At 42.2% G+C, this 15784-nt stretch overlaps 1 protein-coding gene across 1 annotated transcript in view; it reads left to right on the top strand.

Annotated features, from left to right (window-relative positions):
* The first annotated feature begins 3511 nt into the window (after positions 1–3511).
* The window catches only part of LOC137670614 (myosin-13), a 34401-nt gene continuing 22128 nt past the window's right edge, over positions 3512–15784 (top strand). The window contains exons 1-16 of the mRNA XM_068413543.1: positions 3512–3715; positions 3813–3956; positions 4050–4206; positions 4786–4813; positions 4897–5008; positions 7794–7886; positions 7983–8046; positions 8136–8234; positions 8331–8434; positions 8713–8851; positions 9265–9383; positions 9484–9633; positions 9712–9882; positions 11800–12109; positions 13576–13649; positions 14190–14277. Coding sequence (XP_068269644.1) covers positions 3512–3715; positions 3813–3956; positions 4050–4206; positions 4786–4813; positions 4897–5008; positions 7794–7886; positions 7983–8046; positions 8136–8234; positions 8331–8434; positions 8713–8851; positions 9265–9383; positions 9484–9633; positions 9712–9882; positions 11800–12109; positions 13576–13649; positions 14190–14277 — 2056 coding nt within the window. The remainder of the gene's footprint in view (positions 3716–3812; positions 3957–4049; positions 4207–4785; positions 4814–4896; positions 5009–7793; positions 7887–7982; positions 8047–8135; positions 8235–8330; positions 8435–8712; positions 8852–9264; positions 9384–9483; positions 9634–9711; positions 9883–11799; positions 12110–13575; positions 13650–14189; positions 14278–15784) is intronic.

Raw genomic sequence — 15784 nt, 5'->3', positions numbered from 1 at the left:
AGGCTGGTTTCAGGCTTGCCAGCACCCCATATAGTGGTATAAAGAAATTTAATGAGAGAAAAATTCTGCCTCACTAAGTCTTCCTCCTTCTCTACCAGCATGTGTAGGTAGACAGAGCAGATAGGATGGGATCCATTAAAATCATAGTCCGTAAAGAAATAATTGCACACAATTAGAAAAACACTCATCTTGTTGGTTTAGCAAGCTCTTGAAGTCAGGAGCCAAGTGTTGCCTTATTTGGCATTATCAGCGCTGTCTTTGGGTTCGTCCATCCTCCATCCCGGCACAGAGAAATGTGAAAAGAACAGGTCAGTGCAGCTGACTCCATACAACCTTAAACCAATCCTGTCTCTGAGTAATTAGCAGACAGATCAGAGCTTCAACACGTTTGCAACTAAAGAGTAAATTATTATTGACCAAAAATAGAGCACTTGAATGCTGTGTGGGCAGGAGGTTACATATAAAGAGCCACAGCTGAAGGCAACCTTATTCTTTGTTACCTCAGCATCTCAAGGTAAGTCCCATCTGCTTGCTTCATACTCTGACCATGGCATCTTCACAGCTCTGCAAAGAGGTGGAATTTGTAGGAGCATTTTCCTCTCATTCCCCACTTCTAATATTCCAGATCATGCTTTACATGCAATGTCAAGGTTATATGACCCAAACGACTTCATTGTGGTGGCACAACCAGAAGAGCCATGCCATGCCATTTCTTGAAAGGGCCTTCTACAAACTTTGCTATCTCAAAGCCTTATGAAAGACACAGGAAAACTAACTCTGAAGGCAGATGAAATCAATTGTGAAAATATATGTAATGTAGCTGATCTTTTCCTAGACATTAGATTTGTTTCCTGCAGATCATGGTACTGTGGGGAGGAACACAAGATTTTCTGTGGGATTTGTCTCTAGCTCAAGAGTTGTAAGGCTCTGTGCACAGTTAAACTGTTGGGAGAAACTACACAAGGTGTATAAATGTTTGATAGAGCATACGCTCAAGACAATAGACTGGTTTTGATTTAACTCTCTCTGTCCTTTCTTCAACCATTCCACACAGATACTGAAAGCAGATTTCCTCCTGGGCTCTCTGAAGGTAAGGATTTAACAAATAACATGTACTTTTGCTAATTGATCCTGAGCAATGAGTGAAGCTTACCCAGACAATGGCAAGAGCTGGTGGTAAAAGACTGTGTTGGAGAACCAGGTTCACTGAAAAGGATATATGCTACTTTAATCAATATGAGCATATTCACAGTTCTTGGTAGGAAATACTCCATTTGTCAGGAAAGAAAAGTCACAGATACTCAAGCTTAGCCAAGAGAACATGAGAGACAGCGACAGTAATGTCTTTTTGCGGTGTAACCTGGGATTCTAAGATTTATAGATGATTAAAATTCACCCCCTGCCATCTGCACAACTGCTGGAAGCCTGAAACTGAGGTCCAACTCAAGAAGGGTCTAAGCTTTAAGTTAGTTTCCTCTCCGCTAAGGTCTAGAACATTATATGCTGACTTTGGCTTATCACACAGGTCCTGAAACCAGAACAAAGCTCAGGACAATCTTGTCTCCTGTCTGGTAGACAGATCTGTTTATGTACAAAGAGTCACCTTCACAGAGAACTTAATATGTACCGTTCCCTTCTAGGTTTTCTGGGGAAGGTTAGTGATTGAGTGACTGGGAGAGTTCACCAGAGCAACAGAAGGAACCCTCCACACATGTGCCTTCCATCCTAATACCAAAAAAATGCTCACTGAAATTGGAGCTGAAAGGGATGGAAGTACAGGTTATTCTCCCAGAGAATGCCTTCTTCTCTGTTCATGAATGCATAAAAATCTAAATTTTACACTATTTCCTATCAAAGACATTCAGTAGTTCAACTGACTGTGCCCCTCAAGAAATTTTCTGATAACCTATCGGCGTTATCTGATGCTCTGCTTAACCTTTTCACTGACACTGTGAAATAATTTCTCTCTCTCTTTCATATTGCTTCCCTTGAGCCACTCAGAGGCAGGATCACATAAGCAAAATCCAGGGCTCTATATACATAGAATAATACTTTCAAAGTAAGTTAAGAGCTCTGGATTCTGTGCTTCGAAGTTCCTGGGTATTAAAGGCTCTTGAGAGATGCAGTCCCTCAAAGTCCTACAAGGTGCATACCTTATAGCAGAAAGGTTTTGCTGAGAGAGATCAGCACTCCTACAGCAATGTGTCCAAAAGCAGCTTTACAAATGTTTCAGACTCCTTTCATAATTTTCTTGCACGTAAAATCACTCCATGTTGATTGTTTCAGTACTGTGATACCTTGGAAGTATACTTCTGAGTTGTTCAATTCTGTACCTTTACCTTTTTTAGTACTACAGTGCATCAGACAGCCCATGAAGTAGTAGGAGTTCAGAATACTCTTTTTTTTTTTTTTTTGCTAGCCTCTATATTAGCTTGCCTGGGGAAGAGCATTCTGTTTATGCTCGTTCCTGCCCGCATTATTTCTGCCTGTGTTATTTCCAGATGCTTTTGAATTATCCACATCAGTCCTTCTGGCTGCAGCAACCAATAGAATCTATTTGTGTTGAAGAACTTTTGCTAGATATTGCTAAAAATGTAAAATAAAACTGAGCATAAAGCAGTTTTCTGAAATATTTCTACTACACAAATCCCTAACTGAATGACTGGTACATATTGGTACACATTAATTGTCTTTTAATGATTCATAACCAATATTACTATGTATAACATGTTAAAGCTAAAAGGTACTTTGTAATTTAAATTCTTTGAAATGTTATATTGAGTGCTTATTTACCTAGGTAATACTATGCTATTATTACCTTCAATATACATTACATTCCTTTACTAGCTAATTTTGCCACAGAAGTAAAAAGATATTTCATATTTGGTTAATAAGATAAACAGGTTTGGCTTTAGATAGGTGATGACTGACCCTCACAATTTGTTCCAGTGCTTGGTACAAACAGAAACTAGTTGAGCTTTCCCTGCTTGCTATTAAAACATAGAAAACAGAAGGGTGCCAAGAATACCTCTACTTAAAAATTATATGTGAAAGCCAATCTGCTTGACTTAAGGATCTTACTTGCATCTAAATTTTTAGATGTCTAATGAAACAATTTATCTAAGTGGCTATGTGTATGTGGCTTTGAGAAGTATGTGGCTTTGAGATGTATGTGGCTGTGCAGCTGCATTAATAGCAGGTGAAGATACAGCAGGAGAGGCTTTTGAAGCTTGATATGCTTGATATGCTCTCTGCCCTCACTTGGGCACACAGGCATCCCTTTTGAAGGGGATGTCTTCAAAGACAATACACCTCTTTCTACAAAAGGAACATTCTTTATTACGATTTCTTCAGTGGATACTTAAAATTGAGGCAGAAATTAAGTGTCTGAGATTGATTAGTCCTCTTCTTCCTTTTAGCCATTGTGTATGACCACTTTCTGTATAAACATAAATTGCAAACACACAGGCTCTCTGAAACTTTTCTGAATCCCTCCAGAGCAACTGCAGCCATGAGTTCAGATGCAGAGATGGCAATCTTTGGCGAAGCTGCTCCCTATTTACGGAAGCCTGAGAAGGAGAGAATTGAAGCCCAAAATCGCCCATTTGATGCTAAGGCAGCTTGTTTTGTAGTGGATGAAAAGCAAATGTATGTGAAAGGTACCATACAGAGTAGAGAAGGTGGTAAAGTCACAGTAAAAAAATATGATGATACAGTAAGTGATACCAACCGTTACTCATACATAATCATCCAGTTCAGGCAGTCCCCTGGCTTAGATCTCATCTCCTGTTGTTCCCTTCTGGTTTTGTCAGACTGTGACTGTAAAGGATGATGAAGTCTTTCCCATGAATCCTCCGAAGTATGATAAAATCGAGGATATGGCCATGATGACCCACCTCCACGAACCCGCTGTGCTGTACAACCTCAAAGAGCGTTATGCAGCCTGGATGATCTACGTAAGTACCAGCAGCAGTCTTCTTTTGGGGAGCTAGGAGGAACTGCTCTCCCAGGCTAAGAGGAAGCCAACGTGCTGTCTCCCTTCCTCACAGACCTACTCGGGTCTCTTCTGCGTCACTGTCAACCCCTACAAGTGGCTGCCAGTGTACAACCCGGAGGTTGTGGCTGGCTATCGAGGCAAGAAGCGCCAGGAGGCCCCTCCACACATCTTCTCCATCTCTGACAATGCCTATCAGTCCATGCTGACTGGTGAGTCATGTGGCAAGAATGGGAAACTCTAATATACACAGGACTGGCTGCTTGGTCAAGGAACACTTGACAGTTGAGGCATCTTAGGTGCTGTTCTACTCAGTGCCTGATGGCAACAGCTCCCATAGTCCTATGGCACAACTCAAGATTAGACTGCCTGAGGCATCTTAATGACCTCTGTGCTGCCAGATAATGAGGGAAAGGCAGTAGCTAGCTATATGGCTTTGTGCCCACTCTCCTAGTAAGGAATTTAAAGAAACAGTAAGGAAGGAACACAGCAGAGAATCTGATTCTGATTAAACAATATTTAAGCTAAGGTCTGTATATGAAAGAAAACCAACAGTAAGTTGGAAGCCTTATAAAGAACCACTGCTTGGAATTACATTTTGCGCTGCTCCATCCCTCTGTTCACAAAAAAATCCACACGCAGACTAATGCAGAATTTACTTTATCTGGTCACAAAGCGATAAATACAGGTACAATATAGCTCTTTCCCTTGAAGTCTGCTAGTTATGTCTGAGGAACAGAAGCCCTCCACATCTCATTTAAACATTGCTCTTTCTGTGACTTTGTTTTCAGATCGTAACAATCAGTCAATCCTCATCACGTGAGTATATTTTGGTATGTGTGACAAAGCTGAGAGAGAAGTAAAAATGTTTCCTGTCACAATTAATATTTTCATTTCAACAGTGGAGAATCCGGTGCAGGGAAGACTGTGAACACAAAGCGTGTCATCCAGTACTTTGCAACAATTGCAGTTACCGGTGAGAAGAAGAAAGAGCAACAGCCCAGCAAAATGCAGGTATATCATTGGCTCCCCCTTCTAGTGTTTGCCCAAGACCGTGCTTGCAGAGCAGAAACTACCAATGCATATTTTTGGGTTGCAGGACTATCAAAAGGCAGAAAGTGTAAAGCAACAGAGGGGACAGTCAGGATGCACAGTCTGAGCATACCTATGCTCATTTACCGCTGCTACTCGGCCTCTGCCCCTCTGAACACTAGTAGAACTCTACTTAAAGAAATATTTTCTTAATGTAGAAAAGGCCCAAGACTCAGTTTCTCTCCAGTCTCCATTTACAGGAGGGAAGTCTTCACCAGAGAGAGGAAGATAATGTAAGACAGCAGTTTTCCCTGAGCTGACTGTCTGTCTATGTATCTATCCATTGCTATTCTATGAGATCGGCCACATCCACAGCACCCGAGTGGCTGCAAGTGTAAAGAGAGCAGTCAGTTCCCACTGGCACGTGATTGTGCCATTCCCATTCCTTGTTTCATTCCTGTTGACAGGGGAAGTGCAGGAACTCTGAACTCCAGAGTGGCTGTGCTGAAGTTAAGAGTCATTTCAATTGCATCAAGTAGTAGTTTCCACTGGGTTGTTCTCCTGCCTGTGGTCAATGTAACAGCCCTGAGGGGCAGCATAAGAAAAGGGACACATTTGGGACAGCTGGGACCACTTGCTTGCCTGACAGTTAGCAAGTAACCTCAGAAGGGATCCTTCCAGGGAAAAAAGCACATGCTCTGATGCCCCTTTCTGCTGAGCAGCCCAGCTGCTGCAATCTGAGCCCACTGGTGCAGTTGCAAGGCGTGGGCTTCATTCCCTGGCACAGAGCAAGTAATAAACAACCTCGTGGCACAAGTGTTTGTCACCACAGTCTGCGAGATGGTATGTGCATCAAAGCAGGTGACACGTGTCAGCGTGTTATTTGAGTACCCACAGGCACAGCAGAACCTAAGGAGATTCCAAGGCTAAATATCCTTTTTGCACCCAGAGGCAGGTGTCTGTGATTGATGGGTTGTTATGGCCAAGGCAAGTTCATCACAAGCGCTCTTTCCATCAGCACCATTTCAGAACCTCCTGGGCTCAGCTTTCACCAGCTGCTCACTATGCCAGGACTGATACCAGAAAAGCTTTGAGACATCTCAGAAATGTACTGACCATATTTGATACAAGGAAAATCACCTGGCTCTCAGATCGACAGCAACCTGTTCTGCCCTCTTCTGAGTTTATTCACAGAATACTCTAATTTTTTAGTATTCGCAATCTCTGTAACAGTAGTATGTGCATTTTCATAAGAACATTAAATAAAACACTCAGGTAATAGTTCTGTCTAGCCCAGGATCCTATCTCATATGCAAGCTGAAATCAGATGCCAGGAAAGAGTATATGAATATGGGAAGCATGTAACAGCGTTTCCCCAGAATACTATCTCAGCCTCCAGCACTTTGTCACCCAGGCTGTAGACAGGACTCCAGAATGAACCTGTGTAAAGAATTGCCATGTCTTCTTCCGTGCTGTTCTCCATGCACCATGCTCCCTTGTGAGTTCCCTGGTCACAGCTGTGCACTAAAAAGAGGACTGGTGTTGGTGTAGTCAGCTGCACTGACACACACATCTCTTCTCTTAAACGAGGAAGTTCACTTAGAAAGCTGAAAGACACATGTGAGAGGGCATTACTCTAGGGATTTGGGATTTTTTATTAAAAAAATTATATAGATCTTCATATGCTACTGTGCTGCCTTAATTTTATAGGGTCCACCTTCACGGTGGACTAATAAAAACTAATTTAAGCCTGTTGTGCCATCTGCAGACAGTGTTGGGAATGGCACTCCCTCTCCACACTGAACACCACATTCAAAGATGCAGCAACTTGAGATGTGCTGCTATTCTTTCATCTGGATAAAAACTGATTTTTTTTTCCCTCTTTCTTTGTTTTCCATCTCTGTCTTGCATATTATCCCTGGCAACACTTTCATACCCTGACTATGTAGGGATCAGTCATGACTTTGCTGGAAGCCTTGAGAAAAGCTTTGCTCTATCATTCCAAAAAAGCACACGTTGACTCTGCTTCCTGGACCATATTGCACAGAAAAGGAGAGACATAATGTTACAGAAGCTTCTTTCCTCCCATATTTTTGCAGTTAACAAGAGTGACACAATACAATATCAAAACTTTATATGATGATCATTCCTTCTGCACTCATGCAGAAAGACCTCAAAGAGCTTCTCTTCTCTGCTTTTTTAAGTTTGGTATTTGAGTCTCAGGCTTTGCCCATGTCCCACTCTACTTTTTGAAGAATCTCTGGAGATGTATTTCTGCATTCTGAAAGGCTGCTGGTTGTTTGGATGCAATTGCAAGACTTTACATTCTTCCTTGCTAGGTGCTTCCTATTAAAGGCTGTACCTCTCTCTGTGTGTCCTGGGCTTGAGTAACCTCCCCAGAAAATCCCAGAATTTTCACATTTTCTTTAGCTGTCATGGCCTTTGTGAATGGGAATGTGGAAGCACATCTCTCATACAGATTTCAAACTCCCTGAGCTCCACTGTAGTGATTCTGTATATGATACCCAATATATGATAGCAGATACAAGAAGGGAAAAAAAAACAGATCTGTCTTTCAGCACTCTTCCCTTTGGAACCAAAGGCAATATTCGTGAGTAATGGCTGATGAGTGCTTAAAAACTGTGCTAAATTTTAGGTTAAAATCACATATGAAGTGTAAAAATGATCTGTTTGTAATATCCCCTTTGCAATATTTGTTATTAATCAGTAGCAAAGTTTGATAAGAAGCTTTTTCTCCTGTAACTAGGGAACTCTGGAGGATCAGATCATCCAGGCCAACCCACTGTTGGAGGCCTTTGGCAATGCCAAGACTGTGAGGAACGACAACTCCTCACGCTTTGTGAGTTCATTTCAGATTTGTTGGAATGCAGGCATCTAATACATGTCTCATTCATCGATCGCTATAACCAATGGCTTTATCTGTACTGCTTGATAGGGAAAATTCATCCGGATTCACTTTGGAACAACTGGCAAGCTCGCCTCTGCAGATATTGAAACCTGTGAGTTGGAACAAGTCAGTACATGCAGAATTTGTGCATTTATGACCTCAAGTTTACCAGGAGACTAACAGCATCTCTCTTTTGGTTAGATCTTCTGGAGAAATCCAGAGTGACTTTCCAGCTAGCCAGTGAAAGGAGCTATCATATTTTTTACCAGATAATGTCCAACAAGAAGCCGGAGCTCATTGGTGAGTGTCAGCAGCGCTGATCTTGGCTCAGTGAGTGCTTTCTCTTTCTGCTGTGACCTGCTCTGGTTCCACCAAAGGTGCCCTGTATACCTGCAGATCTCCTCCTTATCTCCACCAACCCCTACGACTTCCCCTACGTGAGCCAAGGAGAAGTCACTGTTGCCAGCATCGACGACAGCGAGGAGCTGCTGGCGACGGACGTGAGTACAGCGGAGCACCAGCGGGGTGGCCCCGCAGTCGGACCGGCTGCAGCCAGGGAGGCCCAGCTGGCCCATGGCAGCCAAGTGCCGGGCTCTGCCACCCCACATTGGCCGCGGGGCCGGGCCGGTGCTGCACATGCTCGGTACGGGCAGGGAGACAGGGAGGCAGACAGAGAAACCCCACCTTCCCACAGCAGCACACGTGCCTCTTGACAGCACCTTGTGCTTCAGCCCTTGTGCTTCTCTGACCTTCCCCGACTTGCCTGTTGCCTCTGCAGAGCGCAGTGGACATCCTGGGCTTCAGCCCTGATGAGAAGGTGGGGATATACAAGCTGACGGGGGCCGTCATGCACTATGGGAACATGAAGTTCAAGCAGAAGCAGCGGGAGGAGCAGGCGGAGCCGGACAGCACAGAAGGTAGTGTTGGCTGCAGAGTTTGCTTGTGAACTGCACCAGGAGACAAGGTAGCAACCCCGTCCCATAAAGTTCCCAACACTTTGAGAATGATTTCCCTTCCAGAAACTAAATATTTTTAAGTTCATTGCAAGTTCCACAAAGTCAATGATTTAATTTATCCTCCGCACTGAAACAGAGAAATACAAAGATGAATCATTGCTGCAGCCCTCCAGGCATGGAACAGGAGTGTGCTGCAGCTGAGACATGGCCTATGTTAGGGGGAAAACATTCTCCATGGGACTGGAGAGGAGCTTCCTTTGACAATAGGTGCATTTGAGTAGTCCCAAAGTAGGCTCCTTGTAACAGAAACATCCTAGAGGACCAGGACACCTTTCTTTGTCTCTTTTGAACTCGTTTGCTGTCTCTGATCCTAGTGGCTGACAAAGCTGGATACCTAATGGGTCTGAATTCTGCTGATTTGCTCAAGGCTTTATGCTATCCCAGGGTGAAAGTCGGGAATGAATATGTAACTAAAGGACAAAATGTCCAACAGGTACCTAGACAGCTGATCAGCTTTTCATTTTGTTCAGACAGTTCTTTCAACTTTAAAGCTAACTCAACTTTGATTACTGCCATGGCTGTGTTTCTTACAGGTATACAATTCAGTGGGTGCATTGGCTAAATCAGTGTATGAGAAGATGTTCCTATGGATGGTTACTCGAATCAACCAACAGCTGGATACAAAGCAGCCCAGACAGCATTTCATCGGTGTCCTGGACATTGCTGGCTTTGAAATTTTTGATGTGAGTTACAGTAGGTATGCTTGCCCATTGATGACTTTTCCATACAACTGGCATTTTTTTTGTATTTTGAATTTACAGTTCAACAGCCTGGAACAGCTGTGCATCAACTTCACCAATGAGAAACTGCAACAGTTTTTCAACCACCACATGTTCGTGCTGGAGCAGGAGGAGTACAAGAAGGAAGGAATTGAATGGGAGTTCATTGACTTTGGGATGGACCTGGCTGCCTGCATTGAGCTCATTGAGAAGGTAGAGGAAATCTTTTCACTTTAGGAGAGCACATTTCTTTCATGGTCATTTATTTTAGTTGAGTCATTTTCAATATATTGACACATTACTGTTGAATTACCCTCTCACATAAGAAGTGGCAGTTTATAAAACCAAAGCTTTTGGAATGACAGGCTGCCTCTGCACAAACAATGATTTCCTGAACAATATGGCTGTGGTGGAAGGGAGGGGGGTACACGATGTTAATTCGGTGCCTTTAACAAGACTGCCTTTAACAGTAAAGTAAACCTCAAGTCTTACTCCTTGCAGTAACGGATAGAATTAAGTTCTTCATTCTAGTAACACAACTCCTTCTTGGCCCCTCTGTCGCTGCCCAGTGCTACTGTATTGGGGATCTTAGTGGGAAGTAACGCCTCACTGCTACGTTACTAACCAGTGTCCAGTGGTTGTGCACAGCACTTACACATCATGTGCAAATCCAATATGCACATACCCAAACATCTTCCTTCTCAGGAGCATACATGTATCTGCTCCCAGTACTATCATTCATGCCCAGTGCCCAGTGACTCATTCAGCCATCCCACATGGATGTTCACTGCTTAATATTCATATTCATATCCTTTGCACACGAGCCTCACATTTCTTGCTAACCTCCCACACTTCCCACCACATAGCAGCATCTACAGCCAGCGCTACCATTCACAGCTAGTACCTGTTGCCTATTGCTATATTTAACACCCAAAGTCCACACTTACTGTTCAGTGTCCACACATTTTGTGTCCCATATCTATGCAATACAGAGTATTAGAGCCAGAGGAACCAGAACACCTATGCTGATCTAACACTGTAGTCTTTTCTGTAATGACAGGAAAGAAGTAGACACTTCTAGGATGAAAATCATCTCCTTATAAAGTATGTTCTATTAGTGATTCTGTGAAATGTCTTTATAATGCTTCCATTATAGAAGAGCAATCTGGACAGCTAACTCAGATCTAGATTCTGTTTTATAGACGCCTACATTTAGGCAAGATGAATGCTAACCCTCACACAGCAGCCACACCTAGAGGGCAAAATATTCATTCAAAACATGGCATTCCTGCCCAACATCCACCTCCTGTGGTTGCTGCTGCTCTGGAGGATCCCTGATTCTAGCTCTGGCAGCTATCTAGCTGAAATCAGATGTAAGCATCTAATGGCATCCTATCAAAATTAAAAAAAAAAAAAAGGTTCATACAAAGGAGGAACTCCTAGAATTCTCTCTAGGCAAGTGCTTATCTGCACTATCAGAAGATACCTAATGTAGCTCAGATGAAAGCTCTGATGTCGCTGAGAATGTGCCTACATCTCTGTATTGAAATACTTCTGATTTTACATAAAATTATGTGACAAATTAAAAGTCTATGGGTATTATAATGTGCCAGATTATTGCCATTTACACTGCATGTAAGGTGAGGAAAATCTGATCCATCATGCACATTCACTTGAGACAGAACAGGAGTTCTTAGATATTAGTTATCTATGCGCATTCCTGAGAAGCCATAAAATTAAATTCATGTTGACAATTGCAACCTGATGGCTTGTAACAGAGATACACAACAGCATCTGTCCCGCAAACAGGATGCTGAAACCTATTTCCTAATTACGTAAGGTAAAGATGAATAAAACGATTATAATATGTATAGTTACCCTTTCATTCAAAGATGTATGTAAACAAGTATTGTCGAGTTGCCATATTCATGGGTAGTAGCTTCAGCAACACAGACTAATTATAGTTTCCCTGGTTATTATAGTAACTAGTGATGTATTAAGAACTTGTACAATACAAATTACGATCACTGAAACAAGCCACAAATATGCCTTGTCATATGCAAGGTGACATTTTATTTACTTTTTCTCTCCCCACCACTTACTTTCTTCATGTATTCATATTTCTTCCAGCCAATGGGCATCTTCTCCATCCTGGAAGAGGAGTGCATGTTCCCCAAGGCAACTGACACCTCTTTCAAGAACAAGCTCTATGACCAACATCTGGGCAAGTCCAACAACTTCCAGAAGCCCAAGCCTGTCAAAGGCAAGGCTGAGGCACACTTTTCACTGATGCACTATGCTGGCACAGTGGACTACAACATCACTGGCTGGCTTGACAAGAACAAGGATCCTTTGAATGAAACTGTTGTGGGGCTGTACCAGAAATCATCCTTGAAGCTGCTGTCCTTCCTTTTCTCTAACTATGCTGGTGCAGAAACAAGTAAGTGTTTTTTCACTGATGATCAATAAGGCAAGAATCAACTAAAGTCTGCTTCTGTTTCTCCTGTCTCTGGTATACCCTAGACTCTCTATCATCCTCTAATGTGACCCTGCACTTGTGTGCACCCAGATGTGCCAAATCTAAGGTACCAACACGCATAACTGCTGAAAACACCATATTCATGCGGTGCAGAGAAGTAAAACTCAGCAAGTGCAAAATAAAGTGACAGGAGGTGTATGTATTCTGACTTACTGTGTTGTGAATCATGTGCATGCTTACTCATCCTCTAGACAGGTGCCAAATATACATGCAAAGTGCAAGCACTTTATAGTCTTTCAGGACAGAGTTTTATTTCTTGAGGTGAACTGGAAGAACAAAAAAGGAGACCATGGAACTATTTCATACCCAGCTGAGCAGCCTTGGTGTTGCAAGGGAAAATGAGGGAGACAGAGAATATAATTTAGAAGGCCTCCATGGGTATCAGAGACCAGTCCAATCTTTTGCCCTTTTTTGTGGCTGAAGACCGTCAAGTCAGACAGTCAATAGGTCTGCCTTACCAAAAATGGCCACACAGATTTCTACCAAAAAAAAACCCATATTCTGGTAGCCTGGATGCTGGACAAAAAGAAGAAGCAGTATAGATCAGTAGTCAACTCAGCCACCAGGTATATGGACAGCAAGGTCTGAGGCTCAAGAGAGTAGTGCATGGGGACTTTCCTGCAGTTCAGTTTGGCTGACATAACTATGTCTGAGCAAGCTCCTCAGAAATACTGGGGATGAGTCAGCTGTGGTCCTTGCAGGTATCATCAATATAAGGAAAGCAAGCAGAAAAGGTCTTGGGGATAAAATTTTGGATAAGGTGTGAAGTTTGGAGCACAAAGACTCCGTTAAAGTCTCAATTTAATTGGCTTCAACAGTGCAGCAAATATGAAAAGTCACTGAGCTGCTTGGACTTGTATTCCTGAGACTATAATTTGCTTCCTGCCCTGGGGCTGCCATAACTCAGAACAGATCCCTATCCTTCACCTGGAAAGTCAGATTAGGAGATTTTTCTAAAGAAGACTTCACTGCACTGATAAACTAATGTCCATTGCTGAGACACATTCTGGTGGCATTTCACCTAATTAAAAAAAAAATAAAAAATGGGGCTACATCTATAAGTAAAAGCAATGTGACTAGTAGCATAAAGTACACTGTTATGAAACTTATGTCAGGCTATAGTGTTCCATACCACCAAGGCCATACACCTTATGATGCAACCTAAATCATGCACCTGAGACCAAATATACCATACACTGATCAACAACCAGGTAGCAGCAGTTCACTACAACTCTCATGCAGCAGTGGGTCAGTATTTAAAATTAAAAACTAATTATTTTGTTGGCCCATGACCAAAAAAAAGAAGACAAGGCATACAAAACATACTGCTTACTCTAACCATTCACCTCCTATCTACTTCTTCCAAGGTGAAAGTGGTGGTGGCAAGAAAGGTGCTAAGAAGAAGGGGGGCTCTTTCCAGACTGTGTCTGCTGTGTTCAGGGTATGTGAATTTCCTTTTAAATGAGCCATGCTTTCAGAAAAATGATCCAATGGCTGGAACATCTCCCCTATGAAGAAACACTGAGAGAATTGGGGTTGTTCAGCCTGGGAAAGAGAAATCTCCAGAGACACCTTATTGCAGCCTTTCAGTATATAAAAGGGGCTTATCAGAAGACTTTTTACCAGCGCCTGTAGTGACAGGACAAGGGGCAACGGTTTTAAACTGAAAGAGGGTAGGTTTAGATTGGTCATAAGGAAGAAATTTTTTTACGATGAGGGTGGTCAGACACTGGAACAAGTTGCCCAGAGAAGTTGTGGATGTCCCATCATTGGAAGTGTTCAAGGTCAGATTGGATGGGAATTGGAGCAACCTGATCTAGTGAAAGATGTCCTTGCCCATGGCAAGGGTGTTGGACTCAATGATCTTCAAAGGCCCCTCCCAATCTAAACCATTCTGTGATTCTCTAACTCCTTGACATTTGAATAAAAATGCAAAAGATTTGTAGCTCAAAGCTCAAACCCATGTTTTGTTCTATCACAGGAAAATTTAAACAAGTTGATGACTAACCTGAGAAGTACCCACCCTCACTTTGTGCGTTGCCTGATTCCTAATGAGACCAAGACACCTGGTAAGTCTGTCATTATACTCTGAAGACATGGCACTGATGGGAATTGGCCTGCTTATCTTCCACATCAACTTCTTCCAGAACAGCTCCCTTTGCATGTTCAGTTCTCGCAGGAGTTGACCTGCAGGACAGTGCCCAAGTAAACCTTCCTGTATTGTTCATCATGACTGTAAAATTTTGAGCGTTACATGGTCCGTAACACTTGCCTAACTTTGCTTAATGTGTGTACAGAGCTGAAGATGATAAAGAAGGGGTTGATTACAGCTGATGAAATTGTCTGTTGTGGATAACAGAATTAGCAAATTCCTAACAAATGCCTAGTTTTAAGGACCACAATGTCATTCAGAACTGTTGGGTTCAGCCCGAGACCACTTACCAATTTCTAAATATTCAGTGTTAGGATCTGATTCACTGGGCTGGAGGACTGTCAAAGAAATCATGTATCGTTTGTAGAATTCCACGTACAAGCTGCTGGGTGCTGCTAGCACTTGGAAAGCATTTTGATATAAAGTTACTTTTTTCCTTAATTAATTATTAAACTCTCACAAAGAGTTTAGTCTCCGAGAGCAGTTAAGTTTGGGAGTATTTTCATGTGGCCATTAAATCAAGTCTCTACCTGGGTAGAGACTTGCATGTGTGGATTTTAGGAGTCTAATCATTATGAGGTCTGATACCGGTAGAATCATATGGTAGCTACTGGTAGAATGTAGTGGATGCAACAGGATTACTAGGAAACGGGAGCTTAACATCTGTTTAGTCTGCTCAGGACACAAAAGACCAATTTCAGAATATTTCTTACCTTACTTGTTTATGCCTCACTGAGTAACTGAAGACCACAAGCAGGATTTAAGCAACACACGTATGTATGACATTCACATTTCAGCTATTCATATAAACTCCTTTTATATTCAGTGGAGAGAAGCTGGCATTTTAAGGTATGAATCATCTGGTCCCTTTTATACATCTGTCTTAGGATGAGATGAATCACATTCTTGAAGAAACGGTTTCTCTCCACTGACTATAAATGAAGCCCAAATGGAAATGTCCACACTTCATATCCTAAAGTGAAGAAAGAGGAATCCCACTGGGGTCTTGACAGTCAAGAAAGTGTAAGGGGATTAAGGAAACCTACTAAAATAGAAAAGCATATCTGAATGAATGATTTTGCCAGATATGGTTGTCATTTTAATGTTCAATTAGCTGTTTTGACAGAGGTGACTCAGAGGGAATCTTGACTTTTGCCTTTCAAGAAAAAGAAAAGTAGTACCGTGTGAGCGAAATTAAGGATGGTGAAGTGAAGGAAAAGAAACTGGACATTTTCTGATTTTTAGGTGGTTTTAGGCTGCTTATGCTTGACTTTTCTAACAATTCCTTTGGGTACACCTTTATGGATTACACTGAAAAGATAAAGTTAAGGGTATGGACCATTCTGCACTAATTAATGTCTCTAGCAGCTGATGGAAATTTCTGCATGACAAAGTGATTCCAAGAGGGTTTTATTTTGCCAGTT

This window comes from Nyctibius grandis, chromosome 15, assembly GCF_013368605.1.
Source record: "Nyctibius grandis isolate bNycGra1 chromosome 15, bNycGra1.pri, whole genome shotgun sequence".
Classification (NCBI taxonomy): Eukaryota; Metazoa; Chordata; class Aves; order Nyctibiiformes; family Nyctibiidae; genus Nyctibius; species Nyctibius grandis.
The sequence above is the reverse complement of the archived record's forward strand: the minus strand, read 5'-3'. Positions and strand labels throughout refer to the sequence as shown.